Source organism: Nomascus leucogenys, chromosome 4 (assembly GCF_006542625.1).
Source record: "Nomascus leucogenys isolate Asia chromosome 4, Asia_NLE_v1, whole genome shotgun sequence".
Lineage (NCBI taxonomy): Eukaryota > Metazoa > Chordata > Mammalia > Primates > Hylobatidae > Nomascus > Nomascus leucogenys.
This window is the reverse complement of record NC_044384.1, coordinates 477,507-503,060: the sequence shown is the minus strand read 5'-3', so window position 1 is coordinate 503,060 and position 25,554 is coordinate 477,507. Positions and strand designations below refer to the sequence as shown.

The 25,554-nt window shown below is 51.5% G+C and overlaps 1 protein-coding gene across 4 annotated transcripts in view; it reads left to right on the top strand.

Annotated features, from left to right (window-relative positions):
• Positions 1–15,442, top strand: part of CTDP1 (CTD phosphatase subunit 1) — a 68,918-nt gene extending 53,476 nt beyond the window's left edge. For 2 of the 4 annotated variants that reach the window (XM_030810236.1, XM_030810235.1), the window contains one exon: positions 14,614–15,442. In XM_030810236.1, the coding sequence (XP_030666096.1) occupies positions 14,614–14,633 (20 nt within the window). In that variant the 3' untranslated portion in view covers positions 14,634–15,442. The remainder of the gene's footprint in view (positions 1–14,613) is intronic. The other 2 variants (XM_030810238.1, XM_030810237.1) reach the window with 1 other exon arrangement.
• Positions 15,443–25,554: the final 10,112 nt, after the last annotated feature.

Genomic DNA, 25,554 nt, shown 5'->3' with positions numbered 1-25,554 from the left:
GTACGTCTCCCAGAAGCTTCCTGAGAAAGTGTCTTTGTCCTGTCCACACGTCCACAGTCGGCGAGATGCGTAATCCCCAGGTGGCACCATCTCCTTGAGGATTTAGAAGCACAGCTCCCGTCATTAGCTCCGGGGCTGCTCCAAGGCTGTCTGAGGTAACCTCGGAGGCTTTGTCTTGCCCACCCGTTAGACAGGATGTGGCCCCCCAGGTCCTGCCGACATCCTCAGTACAGATGCGTGTCCCGAGGATTTGCCCAGAGAACTTGGTCTCCAGAGCCTTCTTGCGGCTGCTGTGGGGCTGTGGGCCGGTGTGTTGACCTCTGCGTCCTGGTTTCCTCACCTGTGAAATGAGGTAGGAGCAGCGCCAGCCTCGGAGGAGCTGCTCCCAGCTTCAGCAGGTGAGCAGGGGGCGCTCCAGGTGCACGTCTGGTGTCTGCGGTGAAGAAGACAGTGCAGACTGCTTTCTTTCTCCCCACGTCTGGTCTTACTCTTAGGCTCTCCTGTAGGTGAATAAACAATATTTCAAGAAAAGAGTGTAATTCATTCGGGCAATCCAGTTACAAAATTGGGCCAGAAATTGCAGACAAGACAAGATAGTCATTGTTCGTTTGCAGGAATTACTTACAGAAAATCACTTGATTTGCAGCTCTGTGGTTTAGCAGGGAAATGAGTGCAGCTTCTCTCCAGGCAGCCCACTCTGTGTTTACAACGTAGAAAGCAGCATTTTCCAGCTGTGTTGAAATGATGTGAAATTGTTTTAGGAGAGATTTTGAAATTCCGTATTGGGCGATAACAAGCCTTGGTTTTTCCCACATGAATTATGGGGTGGTTTTGCCTGGCCGTACCTTCCTTCACTTTTCGGTGTAGACCCGTTAGGTCTGTCGTGAAGCTCTGGGGTCAGGCCTGGGGAAGGCAGTCATTGGGGGCCACTAGGAGGGTTCCACTGCCCTCCCCTGAAGACCCTCCAGGCCGGGGCTGAGCTGAGCCGGCTCCAAGGAGTCTGTCTGCCGCGGCCATGTTAGTATCTGTGGATTTGCAGCGTGCTCTGGGTGTGAACATAGGTGGTTTTAACCTGACAGTTTTTTTTCTAATTAAAAGAAGAAACCCAAAGTGTTTTTCCACTAAGACCAGTCAGGGTATTGCTGGCGGCCAGCGATGTCATCCAGGAAACGTGCTGCGTCTGTGTCTCCCCCTGTGGGCAACTGGATGTGGTGATCAGCGGGTTGGGACCCAGAGCTGCAGAAGACTTGGGGGCCAGGACTGGAGTTAGCACCCCTGGGTTCTTTTTTTTTTTTTGCTAAATGACCTGCCCACGGCAGAACTGACCCTCACTGGTGAAACCACGCGAGCATGATTAGAAAACCCCTCTGCTCTGGTGCGGCTTCCATGCTGCCCTCCCAGCTGCAGGAGGCGGTTGGGGCTCTGCCTCTCCATTCTGGCTCCTCTGGCAAGGACCGGATCGGTACTGTACTCGCCATTTCACTCTATGTCTTACAGACTCGGTGGGCTTGGGTGATTTTAGAATTTGGGATCAGGAGAATAAAGTGTCCTGGGAGTCTGTTCAGGTTCTGCTGCGCAGCCTTCATACCCGCCGCCAGGACGGGTGGGACTCGGCGCTTGCTCCCTGCCTGCGCCACGCCTACGTTTGCAGATCGCTGTGGGCGTGTAGCCACAATAGCAGCCTGACTGCTGGGGGCCGTGTGTGCCCCTTGAAAGGGTGGGGCGGTGGGGTCTGTTCAGCTTCCTGGGTGGGGCGGTGGGGTCTGTTCAGCTTCCTCTCAGCTGGGTTTTTGTGACTCTTGGACTTTGGGGACCTCACTCCTTCCTTAAAGACCAGGGACTTCCAGTTTTATTTCATTCCTGTTTGGGTATTCAATGAGACGTGAATGTTTTAAAATTTTTCACATGAAATTTTTGCTTGTAATGAAGTAAATGTGGTTTGAGTTTTTTATTTTCGCCTGTCGAACACGTAGGTTTCATCATGATTCTTTCCCGTGAGTGGCGACACGTTTCATACGGAAGCCGGAGGTAGCTCTGCTGTTTCCCGTCAGTGCTCTGGCTGGTGGTACCTCTTGCTAATTTCGCATGGCCAAGCTGTTCCACAGAATCTTAATGTCAGTTGAACTTGAAAATGAGTTTTAACAGAAGGGGGAAGGTTGTGTTTTTTACTTGTCTACCAAGAAGTGATTCATTCTTCTCTCAAGTCAACAAACATCAGATGCCTGCTCTATATGCAGCCGCCTGCTGGGCACTTTCACTCCTTAAAATAAATCCTCAAAATAAAAAACCAAACAAGACATCTTCAGAATGTTTAAGGATCTCACAGACACATCATCCCACCACCAGTTCCTGAAAAGAACAGGCACCCAGGTGAGGCGAGGTCTCCTGTGCAGGTGATCTGCCCCTGCGCCCGTGGTTGGGTGAGGTCCCCGTGTGGTTGATCTGTCCTGCCGTGGGTGAGGTGGGTTGATCTGTCCCTGCGCCCTTGGTTGGGTGAGGTCCCCGTGTGGTTGATCTGCCCCTGCGCCCTTGGTTGGGTGAGGTCCCCGTGCGGTTGATCTGTCCCTGCGCCCTGGTTGGGTGAGGTCCCCGTGCGGTTGATCTGTCCCTGCGCCCGTGGTTGGGGGGGGGGGGGGGGGGGGGGGTCCCCGTGGGTGATCTGTCCCTGCGCCCTGGTTGGGTGAGGTCCCCGTGCGGTTGATCTGCCCCTGCGCCCGTGGTTGGGTGAGGTCCCCGTGCGGTTGATCTGTCCCTGAGCCTATCCTTTTATGCTTTTGGTGGCAGGAGGTGAATCATCGCTCACAAAGGCAACTTTAAAATATACCATAGCCTCTTTCTTCAGATCATTCCTAGAGTTCGTGGAGAAGTGAAAACGACGTTGAGCTAACTGCCAAGAAACAGCACAGCATTGGTGGGAGCTGTTACGTTAGTGGCAAGAAGATGAGCTGATCGTTCCCATGATCTGTTGACAGAGACAACAGCTGATGATGGCTCCCTAAGTACTCAGAGATTTTAGTCCTGGCGTCGTTTCCTGTCCATCTGGTGCAGTGATAAATAGGAAAGGAAAACAGCACCACGTTTTAAAGGCTTAGTTTCCTGACACGAGTACCCAGATCCCAACACTCAGCTCTTCTCCACAGGGGTGTGTGGTCAGCCTGCATGGGAGACGCAGGGCGGCCCGCAGGGCCCTTCTGAGGTTCACCTCCTCTTGTCCGTTTGGGAGGGTTGCGTGAGCTCCCACTCTTAGACAACAGGGAATAGTGCTCAGAAACACTCACACATCAAAGTTGTTTTTAATCTTGGATAATTAACTAAGAAAGATAATCTTTAGGAGAGAGAGGAGCAGAAAAACTATTCAAAGACATAATGACTGAAAACTCCCCAAATTTAATGGAAAACATTAATTTATACGTCCCAGAAGCACAACAAACTCCAAGTAGGATGAACACAAGGATCCTTACCTGGGCACATCCCAGTGGAAGAGGAAATGCCGGGAGCAGGGCTGGGGGCCCAGAGGAAGCGTGACACGTCGTGGGATAGAGGCCTGGGGGCAGCAGAGGAGGCGTGAGGCATGGGAGAGAGGCCTGGGGGCAGCAGAGGAGGCGTGAGGCATCCATGGGAGGCAGGCTGAGGGCAGCTGAGGCGGCGTGAGGCGTCCGGGAGAGGCTGAGGCAGCAGAGGAGGCGTGAGGCATCCATGGGAGAGAGGCCTGGGGGCAGCAGAGGAGGCATGAGGTGTCTGTGGAGAGAGGCCTGAGGGCAGCTGAGGAGGCGTGAGGTGTCTGTGGAGAGAGGCCTGAGGGCAGCAGAGGAGGCGTGAGGCATCCATGGGAGAGAGGCCTGGGGGCAGCAGAGGAGGCGTGAGGCATCCATGGGAGAGAGGCCTGGGGGCAGCAGAGGAGGCATGAGGTGTCTGTGGAGAGAGGCCTGGGGGCAGCAGAGGAGACATGAGGTGTCTGTGGAGAGAGGCCTGAGGGCAGCTGAGGAGGCGTGAGGTGTCTGTGGAGAGAGGCCTGAGGGCAGCAGAGGAGGCGTGAGGCATCCATGGGAGAGAGGCCTGGGGCAGCAGAGGAGGCGTGAGGCATCCATGGGAGAGAGGCCTGGGGGCAGCAGAGGAGACATGAGGTGTCTGTGGAGAGAGGCCTGAGGGCAGCTGAGGAGGCGTGAGGCATCCACGGGAGAGAGGCCTGAGGGTGGGAGAGCGCATCACGCCACAGCTGCTTCTCCTCAGAGATGGCACCACCACACCCAGGCCCCTGTATCCAGCAAAACAACCGTCAGAAACAAAGGCGGGGTTTTCCCAGACAAAGTGGGAATTCACTAGCAGACGCACCTTACGAGAAGTTCTAAAGGAAGCTCTTCAGGCTGAAGGCAGGTGACTTGGATGAAAACCTGAATCCACACATACAAGCGAGCACCAGGAATGCAGATTATGTAACTCTGTAAGGTAGCGTGTTGCTTCTCCTTTCTTCTTTTGATTTAAAAAGCAGTATAGTTTTATAGTATACGACTCTATGCCCGGGCATGTGGTGGCTGTGACTCACGCCTGTAATCCTAGCATTTTAGGACGCCAAGGTGGGCAGATCACTTGAGGTCAGAAGTTCAAGACCAACCTGGCCAACATGGTGAAACCCTGTCTCTACTGAAAATACAAAAATTAGCTGGGCGTGGTGGCGCACACCTGTAATTTCAGCTACTCAGGAGGCTGAGGCACAAGAATCACTAGAACCCAGAGAGCAGAGGTTGCAGTGAGCCAGGATCATGCCACTGCACTCCAGCCTGGGCCACAGAGCGAGACGCTGTCACAAAACAAAATAAAACAACTCTTTGTACCTAATTGTATTGTTGGGCCCATACCATGTGGAGATGTAACGTTTGCCAGTAGCTGCGCCGAGGAGGAGCCTGGGATGAAATGACAGCAGATGGTGACTGGAATTTACAGCAAGAGCTGAAGAGACCCAGGAGTGCTGAACAAGAAGGTTGGTCTCACCACGCACCATGCACCTGCTCCCCCTCCTGCTGTAAATAATTACAGTGATGTATTGTTGGGTTTGTGGCATGCATGGATGTGGTATTGTACAGTGAAGCAAGGCTGGGCGTGGTGGCTCACGCTTGTAATCCTAGCGCTTTGGGAGGCTGAGGCGGGCGGATTGCCTGAGTTCAGGAGTTCGAGAACAGCCTGGGCAACATGGTGAAACCCCGTCTCTACTAAAATACAAAAAATTAGCTGGGCATGGCAGCATGCGCCTGTAGTCCCAGCTACTCAGGAGGCTGAGGCAGGAGAACCACTTGAACCCAGGAGGCGGAGGTTGCGGTGAGACGAGATCATGCCACTACACTCCACCCTGGGCAACAGAGCAAGACTCTGTCTCCAAAAAAAAAAGTGAAGCACAAAGTGAGGAGTCCGAGTGTGCGAGTGTGCACCCGCTCCCCCCCCCACTGTAAATAATTACAACAATGCATTGTTGGGTTCATGGCGTGCACGGATGTGGTATTGTACAGTGAAGCACAAAGTGGGGAGGGGCCGAGCTGTGCAGCAGCCGTGTCTCCGTATCGATTTGGAATTAGGCCAGCATGAGTCCAAAATTGATTCTGATCAAGTGAGATGTATGTATGCTAAACCCAAGAGCAGACGCTAAGGAAATAACTCAAAATACATCGTGAAACAGATCATAAAAGGAAAAACAAAGGAAAATAAACCTTGGGACCCACCATCACGAAACTAAAGGGAAAAGTCACACTGGGAACTGCTCAGGGCCAACCTGCCTCCCATTCTATCCAACCTGCCACCCATTCTATCCAAAGCCACCCTCTGCTTGCTGAGACAGATGCAGATCTGATGGTCTCCTTTGGAGAGGCTGATCAGAAACTCAGAAGAATGCAGCCATTTGTCTCTTGCCTACCTGTGACCTGGAAGTCCCTCCCTGGTTCCAGCTGTCCCACCTTTCCAGAGTGAACCAGTGTTCATCTTACATATGTTCTTTCATGTCTCATGTCTCCCTAAAATGCATAAAACCGAGCTGTGCCCCGACCACCTCAGGCACGCCAGGCCCTCCCGAGACCATGTCACGGGCAGGTGCCTCCAACCTTGGCAAAATAAACTTTTTAAGTTAACTGAGACCTGACACAGATACTTGGAGTTCACAAAAGGAACCAAAATGTTACATTAGACAATATTCACTTAATGCAAAAGAAAACAGAAAAAGGAAGACAGGAACTAAAACTACATGAGACATGAAAAACAATAGAGTGGTGGGTGTGAACGCGAGGGGATTCAGAGCTTTATGAGTGGATGAACAACTGGGTCAGAGGGCATCACTGTAGGAAAGCTGGAGTGTTCTCCTGATACCAGAGAAGACTGAATTTAAACAAAGAATGCTTCTACGGTAAAGAAGGGCGCTTTATCGTGATAACGGATGGAATTACGATGCTAACAGCTGGATCCATCGGGAAGAGTGACGGTTGCTAGCACATGTGCACCAGAAGTGAGAACCAACTCACCAGAGGCAGAAACTGACAAGCAAAGGCAGAGGCGGGCATGGTGAGACCATGGAGGTTCCCCCACCGCTCAGTCATGGGGGGCAATGTGGGAGGACGCTGCCCCTGGAGGGCCACAGACCAGTCCTGAAGCTCTTACAGGAACGCAGGAGACCCTGGAGGGTCTTGAGGAAGAGCAGGCCAGAGGACACACGTCCTGCTTCTGAATAATGGAGGCTGGTGTGATGAAGGCGTGCTGGGCCGTGGAACAGAAGTGTCCGTCCCGGAATGGCCCCGTGTCCGTGGCCAGCTGGCTCTCAGCAGGGGTACCAGGCCACTCCATGGGAAAGACTTGTGGGTCCTGAGAGTGGGGTGGGGAATCAGAAGGTGCTCCTGGGATTAGGAGGTGTCCCCACGACACGTAAGTTCATGTGAGTTTCAGGCTTTTCCAAAGCAGTTGTAATGAGTGTGGCATGGATAATTTTTTGTGGGGAAGATGAGCAGTCAGCACACTTAACGTGTTGTGACTGGATCGTGCGTCCCTCCCATGCGCGTACTGACCCTGCGTCCCTCCCATGCGCGTTCTGACCCTGCGTCCCTCCCATGCGCGTTCTGACCCTGCGTCCCTCCCGTGCGCGTTCTGACCCTGCGTCCCTCCCGTGCGCGTTCTGACCCTGCGTCCCTCCCGTGCGCGTTCTGACCCTGCGTCCCTCCCGTGCGCGTTCTGACCCTGCGTCCCTCCCGTGCGCGTTCTGACCCTGCGTCCCTCCCGTGCGCGTTCTGTCCCTGCGTCCCTCCCGTGCGCGTTCTGTCCCTGCGTCCCTCCCGTGCGCGTTCTGTCCCTGCGTCCCTCCCGTGCGCGTTCTGTCCCTGCGTCCCTCCCGTGCGTGTTCTGACCCTGCGTCCCTCCCGTGCGTGTTCTGACCCTGCGTCCCTCCCGTGCGTGTTCTGTCCCTGCGTCTCTTCCGTGCGTGTTCTGACCCTGTGTCCCTCCCGTGCGTGTTCTGTCCCTGCGTCCCTCCCGTGCGTGTTCTGACCCTGCGTCCCTCCCATGCGTGTTCTGTCCCTGCGTCTCTTCCATGCGTGTTGTGACCCTGCGTCCCTCCCATGGGTCTTCTGACCCTGCGGCCTCTTCAGGGTTTGCCACTCGAGGATGTCGGAGGTGGAGGCTGTGTTCATTCTCCCTGCACACAGCGCGTGGAGTTTTGGTTTGTGAAGGTTTGCTTTTTCGTGTTTTCGTAGCTACACAAACTGCATCTCTTGGAAAAGTGAGGGCCTTTTGACAACCGCTGTCACTGTGAACAGGTCAGGAGGCCCTGCCTTGCCCACCCCATACTTAAGGGCTTAAGAGACAAGGTCTCACTCTGTTGCCTGGGCTGGAGTACAGTGGCACGATCGTGGAACCTTGAACTCCTGGGCTCAAGGGATCCTCCTGCCTCAACCTTCCAAGTAGCTAGGACCACAGGTGCACACCACCATGCCTGGCTAATGTTTTTAAAATTTCTTTGTAGAGATGGGGACTCCCCGTGTTGCCCATTGAGACCAGCCTGGCCTCACACTCCTGGCCTCCAGCAGTCCTTCTGCCTCAGCGCCCCAAAGTGCTGGGCCTACAGGCGTGAACACCGTGCCCACTGTGCCTCCCGTGCCTGGGGGTGTTAAAGTGGTCTTTGACGCGCCGGGCTGAAGGCTTCTGGTCACGCACCTTGACTGTGTGCTGCTGGCCGCTCCGGTGCCTGCAGTTTAGAATTTGGGTACAAAGCTGCTGAATCAAATAGTGTTTTTTAATGATTGCCCAATTTTAAGTGAGAGACATTCATTTTTTTCCAGACCTTTCATACCAATACACAAAGCAGCAATTCTTACCCTAAAATAGCTCACTGAACTTCCCTCTTTAAAGAGCCCCGGCCTGGCCGCAGGCTCTCGGAGGAGAGGGTCAGGTGTGAGCGCCCGGCCAGCTCCCTGCTGGGAAGGGCCCCTGCTCCTCTTCCACCTGTAACACACACAGGTTCATTCTAATGCCGTGAGATTGCTGAGGAGAGCATGACGATGTTTACACCCAGAGCTGTGGCATCCCCACTAGGGCCCTGCGGGGACTGGGACTCAGGTGCAGACGCCACGGAGGGAGGGCACCGCTGGCTGTCACTGGGCCCGGGCCCGCTCTCAGCAGCAGACCAGCTCTTGCCGCCTGCTTTCCTTGGCAGAGCCCAGCCCTGTGTTGTGGGTGGTTGGACTGTTGGTCCCGCTGATGTCATCTGATGGGTTCCCTGCAGGGCCCCGCGGAGCCTCCCAGGCTTGTGTGCGGCTTCATCTGCTTTGGGCAGCCCCACGCCGCCCTCACGCCATGTTCCACTCCAGGGTGCACTGGGGAAATAATCCGCCTTGCGCAGCGCCTCCTGCAGGTGTCCCGGTGCGTGCAGACCTGGCCACGCCAGCGCGGGTTTTTAGTGACGTGACGGCCTCACCGTGAGCAGCACTGGTCTTCCCTTTTCTTCGTGCAGCCACGCTGGCAGCGGCCACGGGAACCCTGTGCCTGTGGATTGCTCCATCCCCTTTGGATTAGATGCTGGTGTGACACAATTGTGCGTTGCTGCACTGACGGATATCTCTCTGGTGCCAAATCGTGTGCACTGTGACAGCCCAGTTGCTTGGAAAACTGAAATATGGCAGGGTGGGGGGGAGGGTATACATGTATATTATTCTGTTTGTATTCTTGCCTTATTCCACGTTGAATTTGAGACAAATGTTAAAGCTTTAAATTTTCCCCAAATTAAATCTGTTAATATTTCTCTATGGAGCTGTGCAGCTGGTTGTATAAACAAAATACAAGTATTGCATGTTATGCTGAGGAAGTGAAGCTGGTATCAGTTACGGACATTTACTAACCATAGCTTGCAGCTGTGTCTAATGTTTGAGGTAATTTTTAATGACTAAAGTCCATTCGTCTCATATTTTTAAATGCCACACTCCAAACATCGTTTAACCAAGAGCAAAGGTTTTGTGCCATCTTAGTGAAGCACTCCCTGTGCTTCATTACGGAACGAGGCCGAGGGTGCGGCATTCTCAGCACCAGGAGGGACTGCGCAGGGCCTGGGGGACCCATGGAGAGAGAGGTGCTCCCGCCCGGGCTCTGTGGCCCCTCAGGGTAGAAGCTGTTGACCTGGTCCCAGACACTCAGCCTCATGTAAGCCCTGGCCCTGTCTCTCAGTCAGCTGCGTTTTCCCAAAGTGCATGGAAAACGTTTCTCAGCATTCTTACGAGCATCGTGGGGTCCAGGCCCCTGTTGTGAGATGGGAATGGTGGTGCCTGCCCGTGGGTTTCTTGTGAAAATCGAAAGAAGAAGCACTTAGTACAGCTGGCCTCAAACCACAGCGTCCGCAGCTGTGGATCCACAAGAAACTGTTTCCAGCGAGTGCCGTGAGTGCCTGCGGCCGCCTCATCTCACATGACAGCGACAGAATCATGATCAGAGGCCTTTAGAGTCATCATCATGTCTATGCGTGAGCCGTGACCACGTGAGCCGTGTCTGTGTGTGAGCCGTGTCTGTGTGTTTGCCGTGTCTGTGTTTGCCGTGTCTGTGTGAGCCGTGTCTGTGTGTGAGCCGTGTCTGTGTGTGAGCCGTGTCTGTGTGTGAGCCGTGTCTGTCTGTTTGCCATGTCTGTGTGTGAGCCGTGTCTGTTTGCCGTGTCTGTGTGTGAGCCGTGTCTGTGTGAGCCGTGTCTGTGTGTGAGCCGTGTCTGTTTGCCGTGTCTGTGTGTGAGCCGTGTCTGTGTGTGAGCTGTGTTTGCCGTGTCTGTGTTTGCCGTGTCTGCGTGAGCCGTGTCTGTGTGAGCCGTGTCTGTGTGTGAGCCGTGTCTGTCTGTTTGCCATGTCTGTGTGTGAGCCGTGTCTGTTTGCCGTGTCTGTGTGTGAGCCGTGTCTGTGTGTGAGCCGTGTCTGTCTGTTTGCCATGTCTGTGTGTGAGCCGTGTCTGTTTGCCGTGTCTGTGTGTGAGCTGTGTTTGCCGTGTCTGTGTGAGCCGTGTCTGTGTGAGCCGTGTCTGTGTGTGAGCCGTGTCTGTTTGCCGTGTCTGTGTGTGAGCCGTGTCTGTGTGTGAGCTGTGTTTGCCGTGTCTGTGTGAGCCGTGTCTGTGTGAGCCGTGTCTGTTTGCCATGTCTGTGTGTGAGCCATGTCTGTGTTTGCCGTGTCTTGTTTGCCGTGTCTGTGTGTTTGCCGTGTTGGTGCGTGTGCACAGGGCTCTCCAGCAGGAGCTGAGGTGGTCCCTTCCATGGGCTCGGTTCCACCCTGCCAAGGCATGCTGGCGTTTCTGAAGGTGTCCTGCTGTCAACAGCACACTGGGTGTTTTTGTCGGCCTTGTGAGGGGAACGTATTTGTAAACCTCAAACAGAGAGCCACAGCTGGCGTTTCCCATTCTTTGCCATCCTCTTGCTGCCGTTAGAACTCTGTCTGCCACGGATGGCTTCCCCGCTTGATTTTAGAAAGAAAGGAATTGTTGGAACTTGTTCTTGTACCTCTCGCCCTCCTCCTCCTCTCCCTGCTTGCCCCAGGGTCCCTCCTGGCTGATGGCTGCCCTGTCTTCACTTTCTGTTGGGGACCCTGCCCCCTGCTCTGCTCAGTGCCCCTGGTACATCCAACCCAGCATCGCTGTGAGGGAGTCAACCACCCTGCCAGCACCCCCGAGTCTGGCCCCACTAGGAGGGACCAGGGCTCCCTTGAGCAAGGCGTCAGCACACAGGCAGGGAGCTGGGTCACCAGACTGTTAGGGTCGCACCACGCACTCCCGAGGCCCCGTGCACGTGAGATCCAGGCCCGCCCTCTCCTGGACTTTGTGACTGTCCCAAGTTCGACCTGAGATGGCACTTCGGCTTTCGTGTTCACAGTCATGACTGCCCCTCCCCAAGGTCAGCGCCGTGCACTGCCCTGGGGGCCTGAAACGCCGCCTCTGTTCGCAAGAGTCTTCTGCCCAGTCCACCTACCAGTGGGCTGAGCTCTTCCGGGGGTTCGGGGCACCCCTCGCTGCAGCACCTTAACATTTACGAACCGTCTCTATCTTGTTTGTTTCAAGTTCTCAAAACGGAGTGAGGTGGAGGAAGCCTAGTGGGAGGACGGGAGCCGGGTTTTCCTGGAACAGCCGTCAGCGTGTATTCGGGAGGAAGAGAAATGACTGATGAATTTGTTAATTGCCAAAAGCTTGTTGCTGTAGCAACCAGAGGCCAGACTCATGGCCCTGACAGCGTCGTTGGTGTCAGCAGAGACTGGAAATAAAGGAAACTCGTGCATGATACGCCTAGCATCCTCAAAGCAAACAGCGGGAGGTGCCCAGCCCAACACAGGCACAGGCACAAGGTCTGCTGATGAGGCACGGAGGGGAAGCAGGCGGTGCCCAGCCCAGCACAGGCATAGGCACAAGATCTGCAGACGAGGCGTGCAGAGGGGAAGTAGGTGCACAGAAAAGGTGTGCGGAGATTTTTTTCTTTTAAGACAGGGTCTCGCTCTGTCGCCCAGGCTGGAGTGCAGTGTTGCGGTCATGGCCCAGGCTCACTGCAGCCTCCACTTCCTGGGCTCAAAGGATCCTTTTTCCTCAGCCTCCCAAATAGCTGGGACTCCAGGCATGCACCGACACTCCCAGCTAATTTGCAACCCCTCACTCTCATATAGCAATTAAAAGTAAGCCTTTATTTCTCAGTAGAAAATATTCATTCCAGTTGACATAAAAATGACAAATTCGTTTAAAACTTGGATGGCAGTATATTAGGGCATGCACTTCCCACTACTCTGCTTTTTTTTTTTTTTTTTTTTTTTTGAGACAGTCTCGCTCTGTCACCCAGGCTGGAGTGCAGTGGTGTGATCTTAGCTCACTGCAACTTCTGCCTCCCAGGTTCAAACAGTTCTTGTGCCCCGGCCTCCCGAGTAGCTGGGACTACAGGTGCCCACCACCACACCTGGCTAATTTTTTGCTAATTTTTTTCACCATGTTGGTCAGGCTGGTCTTGAACTCCTGACCTCAGGTGATCCACCCGACTTGGCCTCCCAAAGTGCTGCTATTACAGGCGTGAGCCGCCACGCCCTGCCCACTCCGCTTCTAAATGATGGGATGCATTGCTTTTAAGGAAAGGATCTCATGGATCCAGGGGTCCCAGTATGTGATGAAAGATGGCAGTTCCCATCTTACACGGCGGGCTGGACTCAGAGGCAGGCTGGGGAGGGAGGGGCTGGGCACAGAGGGCAGGTCAGGGAGGGAGGGAGGGAGGCTGGGCACACAGGGCAGGCCAGGGAGGGAGGGGCTGGGCACAGAAGCAGGTCAGGGAGGAGGGGCTGGGCACAGAGGCAGGCCAGGGAGGGAGGGGCTGGGCACACAGAGGGCAGGTCAGGGAGGGAGGGGCTGGGCACAGGCAGGTTAGGGAGGAAGGGGCTGGGCACAGAGGCGGGTCAGGGAGGGAGGGGCTGGGCACAGAGGCGGATCAGGGAGGGAGGGGCTGGGCACACAGGGCAGGCCAGGGAGAGGGGCTGGGCACAGAGGGCAGGTCAGGGAGGGAGGGGCTGGGCACACAGGGCAGGCCAGGGAGAGAGGGGCTGGGCACAGAGGGCAGGTCAGGGAGGGAGGGGCTGGGCACAGGCAGGTTAGGGAGGGAGGGGCTGGGCACAGAGGCGGGTCAGGGAGGGAGGGGCTGGGCACAGAGGCGGATCAGGGAGGGAGGGGCTGGGCACACAGGGCAGGCCAGGGAGAGAGGGGCTGGGCACAGAGGCAGGTCAGGGAGGGAGGGGCTGGGCACAGAGGCGAGTCAGGGAGGGAGGGGCTGGGCACAGAGGCAGGTCCAGGAGGGAAGGGCGGGGAGGGGCTGTCATCCTGCGGCCCAGTGCCTGCCACCTGGACAGGACTTGGAGTTCTGGGGCCCTTGTGTTTCTCTCATGCCGTATTCCCTGGACCACGAACAGTTGGGTTCTCTGAACGAGCTTGTCGTGACTGATGGGCTGTGTGTGCCAGCCCACGGGGTTCTCTTGTCTTCTGTTGGTTCCATCTGATCGGCTGATTTTATTCCTTTTGTCTCTTATAAATGAACTGTGATTCTTCTAATACCAGCAAGAATGGTTTCAAGTTATTACTGTGCTATATAGTTTGTGTGTTAGCCTCAAGTGCATGTGTTACATGTGTGCTGTGTGTGCGTGCAGCTGTATCAGACTTATTACTGTGCTATAGTTTGTGTGTTAGCCACGCGTGCTCGTGTGTTATATGCCTGCTGTGTGTGTGTGAAGCTGTATCACACATGTGTCACATAGGTGTGTATGTTAGCTACATTGTATCTACGTTAGCTAAGAAAATAGGGTATTCACATATGGTGACTGTCACTAATTTCTCTCAGTGACTTTTCAGGATTGTAACTGAAGGCTCGTATGCCCCAGTTGCCCCTAATCAGGGTAAAGTCAAAACAGCCTGTGCACATTTAGCGAGGCTTCCATCTCTAAGGTTGTAGTTGAGGTTCCTTGGTGCAGTGGGACGTCCCAGCACGGCACCAGGAGGGAGGGTGTCTGGCAGGACGTCAGCCGGTTGGAATTTCAGGGCTCTGGGGATCTCGTGGGTGTGCCCTGTTCAAGTCGGCCGACATCACAGGAACCAGTTGCATCTGCAGCAGCTCATAAGGAAAGCCTAGTGGCACTAGCTGCATATGCAGAGGGCTGGTGTTCTCTTGGCTTGTTTATTAGAGTCATTTTAGCAGCGGCCTGAGGAAATGAGAATTTGTAGACCGTGGCCCACTTGATGAGCTGGGAGGTGCTTGTTCCCACAGCACTAACAGTTACTCTGACAGGTGATCTTACTTTTCTGTCCTGTTTTCCTGTTCTGATGTCTTCTGGCATCACAGGTGAGCGGCCGGAACGTGCGTTTGCAGCAGGTGAACAACCGCTTTGTCAGTGGTGTCCTCGTGTGTAACAGGGCCGGGGCCTCTTCTCCTGCCCTGGGGCTCTGCTGTCCACATGCATGTGACGTGGCCCTGGGTCAGTGGCCTGTGTGCGTCCTCGACCAGGAAATTGTGCTGTGTCTTGTGTTAAAACCACGGAAGCCGCTTTCCAAATGCAGACCAGGCGGTGACCCGGCGTTGTGCGTTTGCCACAAGCGTCTCACACCACGTTTGCTTCTCTGCAGAGGCCACAAGAGGAAGCTGAACGAAGAGGACGCCGCCAGTGAGTCCAGCAGGGAGTCCAGCAACGAGGACGAGGGCAGCAGCTCCGAGGCCGACGAGATGGCCAAGGCGCTGGAGGCGGAGCTCAAGGACCTCATGTGAGCGCGGGCGGCGGGCGGGGGCTGAAGCCTGGCCGGCCTCCAGCAGAACTCGGACGTCCCCGGACCAGCCCTCAGTCTCGGCCCACACTGCTTTCTCCCCAAAGGACATGTATATTTGCAGAGCTCCACATACAGAAACACATTATTTTGCAGAAATAGGTGTTTTTAAGAAGTTTTACTACAGGAATGTCTACTTTTGTAAGTGACAGGTGTTAAAGGCCCCGGTGTGCTGTGCCAAAGGGCTCAGCAGAGGCTCACGTGGCCCAGGCTGGTGCGCCCGCTGTCTCCCCTCGTGTACCAGAGCACATTCCTTAGGGGACGGCTTTGGGGGTCCCACGAGACGTGGACTAGGAGTTTAAGCAGGACAGCGTGCGTGCGCGCAGCGCCGAGCGCAGCACAGACACTCCTGGAACCCCCGCCGCCTGCTGCTCCCTCCTAGGGAATCCGTTTCCGGGGAACGCCGTGACTCTCGGGCAGCCTGGAGCTTCCTGCAGCCTCCTACGCAGGGTCCACACCACGTGGCCTGGGCTGCCATCCTGCCTCCTCCCACTGGCATCCTGGCAAGGGGGCGTTGCTTTTCCTGGGCGGCCTTTTATGTCTTGGAGACACCTGATGTAAAGTTTCTGTAAATCTATTTCATATCTGACCCACCAAAAAGATTTCTCTTTAATAAAAATCCTTTTTGTAAGTTCTCTCCTCGTGGGTGTGTGGCAGCGGTGAGCACCCGCCTCCTCCCTCGCTGGGATCCAGCTCCTTAGCTGTGAAACAGAAACGAAAAAAATCCCCACGGACGGGACCGTGTGGAAGGCAGAAATGGAAACCGCAGAACTGCGAGCGTGATGATCTCAGGGTTTCGCTTCTGAGCATAAGAGGCTTGTAGCTGGTATTTTAAAACGGTTAAGTGTGAAGAATTACACTCTTGCATTGTTTTCATCCTTCCCTTTTGTTTGTTTGGGATGTGGAGGCCTGAGAGCTGTAGGTAGGTGCTGGGCTGTGGCCACCACTGGGACCCCTCCCGGCCAGCAGCCTCGGCTCATGTCCCCTTGGCTCACGTCCCCTCCTCCCAGCATCAGTCCCGCAGTGTGGCGGGTGGGAGGCTGCACCTCGAGGCCATGGCCCTTCTCCAAAAGCACACACTCCTGTATTCCGACGGCGCCCTCCCCTGACCACAGCTCGGGAGGCGGCGGGTGTGAGAACTCTCCGTCCATGGGATGTGGCTCTCGCGGGACCTCCAGGCTCCGGCTGTCTCCGCTGGGTGTGGGGCCTTTCCTGTGGGGTTTTCAATGGAGGTTGGCTGGGGAGGGAGGCCTCCTCTGGGTAGAGGACCCCAGGGGTCCTGGTGCTGTCATCAAGATACAGCGACATGGTGGCAGAGGAAAGGCACCGTTACCCAGCAGCATGCCAGCCCCAGGTGACTGTTTCCTGTACTAACTAGGTTATTTGCAGGGCTGAGTGAAGAGGCAGCTTTACCACCCAACCCGCCTGTGGGTTCTCCGGGGTCTGCAGTCTGAGGAGGCTGCAGGATGACCAGACACCTGTCAGGGAGTTCTTCCTGTCCAGAGAAGCAGGAGGTGAACTGGGCCCACCTCAGGCCTGATTTCGCCATGAGCAAGAACGTAAGATGAACTGGACAGAAAACAAAAATAGATGCACAAGTTGATACCCAAAGAAAGCAGAAGATTCTACAGTTTATAGGGAGGGGCACAAAACGTGTAGGGAGTAATGTGCTGGCCAGAGGCGGGGCAGGGGCCGCTAGGGGCACAAAGCGTGCATTGAGTAATGTGCGGGGGCGGTGGGGGTAGGGGACAGAGGCCGCTATGGGGCACAAAACGTGCAGGGAGTAATGTGCTGGGGGGGTGGGCGGGGACAGAGGCCGCTATGGGGCACAAAACGTGCAGGGAGTAATGTGCTGGGGGGTGGGCGGGGGCAGGGGCAGCTAGGGGCACAAAACGTGCAGGGAGTAATGTGCTGGCGGGTTGCGGGGACAGAGGCCGCTATGGGGCACAAAACGTGCAGGGAGTAATGTGCTGAGGGGGTGGGCGGGGGCAGGGGCCGCTAGGGGCACAAAGCGTGCATTGAGTAATGTGCGGGGGGGGCGGGGACAGAGGCCGCTATGGGGCACAAAACGTGCAGGGAGTAATGTGCTGGCGGGTTGCGGGGGCAGGGGCCGCTGAACGAGGCCTTGATGCTTTGTGGAGACCTGTGGGAAAGGCTGGGAGACCTTCCCTCCTTCCGCAGTGGTTTCTCCCTGAGGGCGATTCTGCATGTGGTGGTTCCTGCTGGGACCAAGGTGGCCCCTTGTTCTGCTCTTGGCCGAGTCCCCTCTGACTTCATAGGGGTGCTAATGAGGCTCTGCAAGGCCTCCTTAAACACAGTGTGGAAATACAGATGGTGCTGCAGGGGCAAGCAAGAACGGGGACCCTCTGCTGCCGGGTCTGGCCTAGGGGTGAAGAAGACAGGAGGAGGGTGGCGTGGTAGCTGACTGTGCGGGGCCTGGTGACAGGAGGGGCCGGGCCGCATGCGGCATTCAGGACCAGCGTGGCCCCGGGTGTTCCACCTGTTCTGACCGTGTGGTCTCTACTATTGTTGGCAGGTTGATGATGTGTTTCTGCCCCCACCCTGTGTGTCCTAAAAGGCCTTTTTAGCAAGGAGGACCCAAACCCTTCTCCCGAGGGAACAGAGCATGCAGGGGAGATGCAGCAGGTTCTCTCCGACGCAGAAGAGCAAGGGGTCCCCAGTTCCTGGAGGAGCGGCAGGATTGCCCTAGGCTCTAGGATCGCCCACGGGGGCAACGGGCCAGCACCCCCAGCCGCATTTCTGCACAGCCATGCTGCACACCTTCTCCGTCACGTGTTGGAGGTGGGTCTCAGCACCAGCACATCCACGTCGATAGCTTAAAATGGGACTTTTCTCCCGCCTGCCTCACTGTTGGCCCACCCCCATGCAGCAGCGGGGACTCCAAGGGCCCCGTCCTGTCCTCGGCTCCAGCCTCCATCAGCACCAGCTGTGTCCTCGCAGCCCTGACTGGAGCAGCTCCCAAACTCTGCTGCCCGGCGGTCCCCTGACCCTGCCCACAGCGATGGCAGCCTCCCGAAGGCTGGCCCAGGACGGCATCTCCACGTGGCAGCCCCCGAGTGTAGTGTGTGTTCTAGACAAAAGAGCCAGGAAGTCATCTGTGGGACTGTAATCAACGTTTACGCAATGTTCTGTGCTATGCGAAGAAACCACTGAATGTTAGGGAAAATATTAAATACTGAGTAATTGTACAACTGTTCCAAATCAAGTCTTAAGAAGAAACTTGAACTTGCTTCCTTTAGTATAAATTTCATGTCAGGTTTTCAGCTTGAACTGGCTGTAAGGAAATTTGTGATTTAGAATTTGAAGAGGTAACTCCTTAAATTTCGAGATAGTCGTTGTATAAATAGATGATAAATTTTAGACCATTCAAAAATCTGTAACAGTTAAATTTAATGAAATTTCCTTTTCTCTTTTGAGAAACGGAAAGTTGAAATTTTTTATAACAGCATGCGCAGATTTCATATCTGATCAGTTTTTCATATTACATTTTCAAAACAACCATGAAGCTCTAGTCTGCATGTGCACTTGCTGTGAGACGGTGCCTGGCAGATGTGGAGATTGGGAGGTGGTGGTTCTCCGCCTGGTGCCCACCCAGGGCTCACTCTTAGCGCCAGACATGCCGTAGGTTTTGACAAATGTCTGATGGCGTGTCCACCACTGTGGTGTCGCACAGAATTGTGTCCCCGCGTATCCACCACTGGTGTGGCACAGAATCGTGTCCCCGCGTATCCACTGCTGTGATGTCGCACAGAATCGTGTCCCCATGTATCCACCATTGTGGTGTTGCACAGAATTGTGTCCCCACGTATCCACCACTGGTGTGGCACAGAATCATGTCCCCGCGTATCCACTGCTGTGAAGTCGCACAGAATCGTGTCCCCATGTATCCACCATTGTGGTGTTGCACAGAATTGTGTCCCGGCGTATCCACTACTGGTGTGGCACAGAATCGTGTCGCCGCGTATCCACTGCTGTGGTGTGGCACAGAATCGTGTCCCCACGTACAGAATCGTGTCCCCCACATGTCCACCACTGTGATGTCGCACAGAATTGTGTCCCTGCATATCCACCACTGTGGTGTGGCGCAGAATCGTGTCCCCGCATATCCACTGCTGTGGTGTGGCACAGAATCATGTCCCGCATATCCACCGCAGTGGTGTCGCACAGAATCGTGTCCCCACATATCCACCACTGTGGTGCCGCACAGAATCGTGTCCCCACGTATCCACCACTGTGGTGTCTCACAGAATCGTGTCCCTGCATATCCACCACTGTGGCATCACAGAGAATCGTGTCCCCACGTATCCATCACTGTGGTGTTGCACAGAATCGTGTCCCCGCATATCCACCACTGTGGGTGGCACAGAATCATGTCCCCTCGTATCCACCACTGTGGCATGGCACAGAATTGTGTCCCTGCGTATCCACCACTGTGGTGTCGCACAGAATCATGTCCCCGCGTATCCACCACTGTGGCGTGGCACAGAATTGTGTCCCCACGTATCCACCACTGTGGTGTCACACAGAATCGTGTCCCCGCGTATCCACCACTGTGGTGTGGCACAGAATCGTGTTATATGACTGGAATTAGACAGTATGTAGCCTTTTCAGATTGGTGTCTTCCACCCAGTAATATGCATTTAAGTTTCCTCCATGTCTTTTCGTGACTTGAGAGCTCATTTCTTTTTAGCACTGAATCACACAATTCATTTACCCATTCACCTACTGAAAAGTAATCTTGGTTGTTTCCAAGTTTGGGCAATAATGAATAAAGCTGCTCTAAATATCTATATACATGTTTTTGCTGGGACATAACTTCTTAATTCCTTAGGGTAATGCCAAGGCATGTGATTGCCAGATCCTACGGTCAGAGTGCATTTAGAAACTCAAATTGTCTCCCAAAGCAGCTGTGCCATTTTGCATTCCCACCCACAGTGAATGAGAGTTCCTGTTGCTCCATGTCCTCACTGGCGTTTAGTGGTGTCAGCGTTCTGGGTGGCGGCCTTTCTGTTGGGTGTGTGGTGGGCTCTCACCATTCTTTAGTTTGCATTTCCCTGATGACGCAATGCAGAGCATCTTTTCTTGTGATTATTTGCCATCTCTATATTCATATCTTCTTTGATGAGGTTTTAAAATATTTAGCCCATTTTGAAATCAGTTTGTTTCTAATTGTTGACTTTCTCTGTTTTGTTTTGTTTTGTTTGAGGCTGAGTTTCACCATGTTGCCCAGGCTGGTCTCGAACTCCTTAGCTCAAACAATCTGCTCGCCTCAGCCTCCCAAGGTGCTGGGATTACAGGCATGAGCCACCACGCCCGGCGAGTTTTGGTTTCTGATTAAGAAAGAGTTTTGTATGCATTTTGGAGAACAATCCTTTCTCACACATGTCTCTTGCAAGTCCTGTCTCCTAGTCTGCCTTGTCTTCTAATTCTCTTGACAGTGTCTTTGAGAAAGCAGAAGTTTTTCATTTTCATGAAGTTCAGCTCATCAGTTAGTTCTGTCATAGATTATGCCTTTGCTGTTGTGTGAAAAGGTTCACCACCATACCTAGATCATGTATGTGTTCCCTAGGGGTTCCATAGTTTTGCATTTTATAGTTAGGTCTCTGATATCTTTTCAGCCAATTTTTGTGAAAGGTGTAACGTGTGTGTCAACATTCATTTCTTTGCATATGGGCATCCAGTTGTTCCAGCACCATTTGTTAAAAAGACTTTTCTCCACTGTATTCCCTTTGCTCGTTTGTGAAAGATCAGCTGACTGTATCTCTGTGGGTCTGTTTCATCGATCCATTTGTCTTTCTTTCACCTGTACCTCACTGTCTTAATTACTGTCGCTTTAGTTAAGTCTTGAGGTCAGGTAGTGTCCGTCCTCCAGCTTCTTTCTTCTCCTTCAGTATTTTGTTGGGTATTCGGGGTCATTGCCTCTCCATATAAACTTTAAAGTCAGTTTGTCAGTATCCACAAGATAACTTGCTAGGATTTTGATTAAGATTGCATTGAATGTATAGATCAAATTGGGAAGAACTGACACCTTGAAAGACTCAATATTGATTCTTCCTATGCATGTACATAGAATATCTCTCTGTTTCATTCTTCTTTGACTTTGTTGATCAGAGTTTTGTAGTTTTCCTGATAGAGATCTTATCTATGTATAGTTAGATTTATACAGAAGTATTTTGTTTGGCACAGGTAATGTAAGTGATACTATGTTTTTAATTCCAAATTCCACTTATTCATTGCTGGCATATAGGAAAGCAGTTGACTTTGTGTATTAACCTTGTATCCTGAAAACTTGCTGTAGTTCCAGGAGGCACTTGGTGGGGGCAGTCAAATTCTTTTGGATTTTCTACACAGACAATCATGTCATCTGCAAAGAGTTTTATTTCTTCCCTCCCAATCAGTATACTTTTTATTTCCTTTTCTTATTGCATCAGTTGAGACTTCCAGTATGATGTTGAAAAGGAGTGGTGAGAGGATGTCCTTGCCCTCTTCCTGATCTTAATGGGAAAGCTTTGCATTTCTCACCATTATTGTAGATTTTCTGTGTCAAGTTGAAGTTCCCCTTTATTCCTAGTTTACTGATTTTTATCATGAATAAGTATTGAATTTTTGTCAGATGCTTTTTCTGCATCTGTTGATATGCTCACGTAATTTTTTTTGTTGTTGATGTCATGGGTTACATTGATTTCCAAATGCTCAACCAGATTTGCATACCTGGGGTAAATCCCAATAGTCTTGCCGTAGAATTCTTTTTATGCATTGTAGCTTTCAATTGGATAATATTTGGTTGAGGATTTTGCATCTGTGTTCATGAGAGATATTGGTCTATAGTTTTCTTATTTTCATCTGGTTTGTGTAACAGAGTGATGCTCGTCTCATAGAATGAGCTTGGAAGTATTCCCTCTGCTTCTATCTTCTGAAGGAGATGATAGAAATTTCATATAATTTCTTCCTTAAATGTTAGGCAAAATTCACCGGTAAACTCATCTGGGCTTGATGCTTTCTGCTTTGGAAAGTTGTTTATTATTGATTCAATTTCTTCAGTAGATATTGGCCTATTTAGACAGACTGGTTCAGCAGAGTGTGTCTTTGAAGAAGTTGGTCCATTTCATCTGGGTTATCACATTTGTGGGCATAGAGTTGTTCATAGTATTCCCTTATTATCCTTTTAATGTCTGTGGGATCTGTAGTGATGTCCCCTCTCATTTTTTGATATTAACAATTTGTGTCCTTTTTTTTTTTTTCTTACCCTGGCTAAAGAGATATCAATTTTCTTTCTTTTCAAAGAACTAGCTTCTGGCTTCCTTACTTTTCTGTATTGATTTCCTATTTTCAATTTCATTGTTTTCAGCTCTAATTTTTTTATCACTTCTACTTGGTGATTGTTGTTTTTTGAGATGGAATCTCACTCTGTCACCCAGGCTGGAGTGCAGTGGTGCAGTCTTGGCTCACTGCAACCTCCACCTTCTGGGTTCAAGTGATTCTCCTGCCTCAGCCTCCTGAGTAGCTGGGACTACAGGCACGCACCACCACGCCCAGCTAATTTTTGTATTTTAAGTAGAGACGGGGTTTCACCACATTGGCCAGTCTGGTCTCGAACTCCTGACTTCAGGTGATCTGCCTGCCTTGGCCTCCTAAAGTGCTGGGATTACAGGCATGAGCCACCGCACCCAGCCTATTCTACTTTGAATTTAATTTGTTATTCTTGTCTTATTCAGGTGGAAGCTTCAGTTATTGATTTTAGATCTTCTTTTCTAATATATACATTCAGTGCTCTGAATTTCTCTGAAGTACTGCTTTTGCTGCATCCCACAAATTTTGGCAACTTGTGTTTTCATTTTCATTTACTTCAAAATATTTTTAAATTTCTCTTGGTATTACTTCTTTGTCCTGTATGTTATTTAGAAATGTGTTGTTTAATTGCTGCATGTTTTTGTGATTTTCCAGTTATCTTTGTTACTGATTTTTGCTGTAATTTCACTGTGATCTGAGAGCAGACACGGCATGATTTCTCCTCTTTTAAGTTTGCTGAGGTGTGATTGATAGCCTGTCTGCGTGAGTGTTCCTGTGAGCCTAAGAAGAACGTTACTGTGCTGCTGGTGGATAACATTGTCTGTAGATGTTAATGATATCCAGTTGATTGATGGTAGTGTTGAGTTTGACCGTATGCTTACTGATTTTATACCTACTGACCACCCTGTCTCCTCCCCTCCTTATAGCTCTTGCTGAATTTGGGGTTGTTTTGATTTTTGCCTTTTTGTTTTGTTTTTGTAGCTGACTGCTCCATGACAGCAGGAATGCAGTTTGGTTGGTTGATGTAGCTTCTACTCTCAAAACAGAACTGGCTCATAATATGTGTTCAACGAAAGTTTGTTGAATGAATAAATGCAGGTTCTCAATTCCCGGTATCTTGCAGTCATCCACCTAATGTGGCTCAGCCTCCAGGACTTTGTATTTTCCTTTGGTCTACTTCCCATTCCACGCTGCCCACTGAGTTTGTTTTTTCTCTGCCTCCAATAACATTTTACTTGCTAGGATCACACTTGCCCAGTTCTGATTGCCCATGCCAGTTGGGAAGGCAGTAGTGAGGAAGAGTGCACAGGTGCCTGCCTGTGGTTTGTGAAAATCCCTTTCAGATCCTGGCAGTGGGCTGTGGGCTTTGGTCTTGGTGTTATTCTTTTTTCCTTTGCCTGTGTCTTTGTAACTACTTTAGAGAGGAGATTGTGGAGGCTGTATCAGGAACTGTTAGAAGTCTTTTAAAAAATACTTACCATTTTTACTTTTTAATGGAAAATGGAGGCTGGATATCCCAAGAATCAGAGGTTATGTAAAATATATGAAACGTGTGATTTTTAAAGAATGAAAATGAATAAAATAGGATAGTTAGGCAAGAAAAAGAAATAAAAGGCATTCATATTGGAAAGGAAGAAGTAAAACAATCTTCACAGGTGGCATTGTCTTGTATATTTAAAAAGCCTAAAGAACCTACTAAAAAACAATTAGATACAGTAAGTTCAGCAAGGGTACAGGATGCAAGATCAGTATACAAAAATCAATTGTATTTCTATACACTAGCAGTGAACAACCCAGAAAAGAAAGAAAACAATTCCATCTGCATGCAAAAGAATGAAATTAGACCCTTACCTCACACCATATACAAAAACTAATTCAAAATGAATCGAAGACCTAAACATAACAGCTAAAAACTCCTAGAGAAAAACAGACATAACTCTGTCTCTTGGGTCAGTCGAGGATTTCTCAGATTTGACAACTAAAGCACAGGAACTAAAGAAAAAATAGATAACTTGGACTTTATGAAAATTACCAGCTTTTATGCTATAAAGAAAACTACCGAGAAAATGAAAATACGAGAATTGGAAAAAATATTTGCAAATTATCTATCTGATAAGAGTCTAGTGTCTGCAGTATATAAAAACTCTTACAACTCAACAATAAAAAGACAATCAATCAGATGTAAAAATGGGCAAAGGATCGTGACATTCCCAGAGAAGATGCACAAACGTCCTGCAGGTGCATGAAAAGCTTCCCATTTCATTCCCACTTCTTTGGGCAGGAGGATGTGGAGTGAGGAGTCAGAGCAGATGAGCGTGGGGTTTCCTTTAGGGGTGGTGCAGATATTGTGGAATTAGGCTGTGGTAATGTTTACACAACTGAGAATATACTGAAATTCCACTGAATTGTACACATTAAACGGGTGAACTCATGGTATGTGAATTAAAATAGTTTTTAAGAGTAAGTAAAACCCAGCTGGGTGTGGTGGCCCACACCTGTAATCCCAGCACTTTGGGAGGCCGAGGTGGGTGGATCACAAGGTCAGGAGATTGAGACCATCCTGGCTAACACAGTGAAACCTCATCTTTACTAAAAATACAAAAAATTAGCCAGGCACAGTGGTGGGTGCCTGTAGTCCCAGCTACTTGGGAGGCTGAGGCAGGAGAATGGTGTGAATCCGGGAGGCAGAACTTGCAGTGAGCTGAGATAGCGCCACTGCAGTCTGGCCTGGATGAAAGAGCGAGACTCTGTCTCAAAAAAAAAGAGTAAGTAAAACAACCACCCGTTAACCCAGCACCCTGCGTAAGAAACAGGATTCTTGGAGCCCTTCCTGTCTGGATACTCCCCTCCCCTGCCATACCCTTAGACAAATCCTGAATTTCATATTAATCACTGATTTTTTTCTGCGTAATTTTACCACGTGCATATTTACGCTTAAGACTGTATGTTTGGTTTTGCCCATTTTTGTACTCAATACGGTCTTCAGCTTACCATGGTTTGACAGTAGTTTTTTGACTTTAGAGTGGTTCCAAAGGGATACACATTCAGTAGAATCTGTGCTTCAAGTATGCACACAGCCATTCTGCTTACCACTTTCAGTTCAGTAGTCAGTACATCATGAGATATTCAGCACTTCATTATAACATCGGCTTTGTGTCAGACAAGTTTGCCCAACTGTTGGCTAACGTAGAGTTCTGACACGTTTAATCTGGGCTGGGCTAAGCCATGATGTTTGATGTGTTAAGTGTTTAAATGCATTTCCAACTTGGGACACTTGGGTTTATCAGGACGGGACCCCATGGTAAGTAGGGAGGGAACCTTTTCTTTCTGACTTCTCGTGTGCGCTTCAGGGTTTTGTCCGTGCACGCAGCCGTGGTCCGTCACTGCCCTCCGCGCTCAGCAGTGTTCCTGTTCCACAGCTTGTCCTCCTTTCGC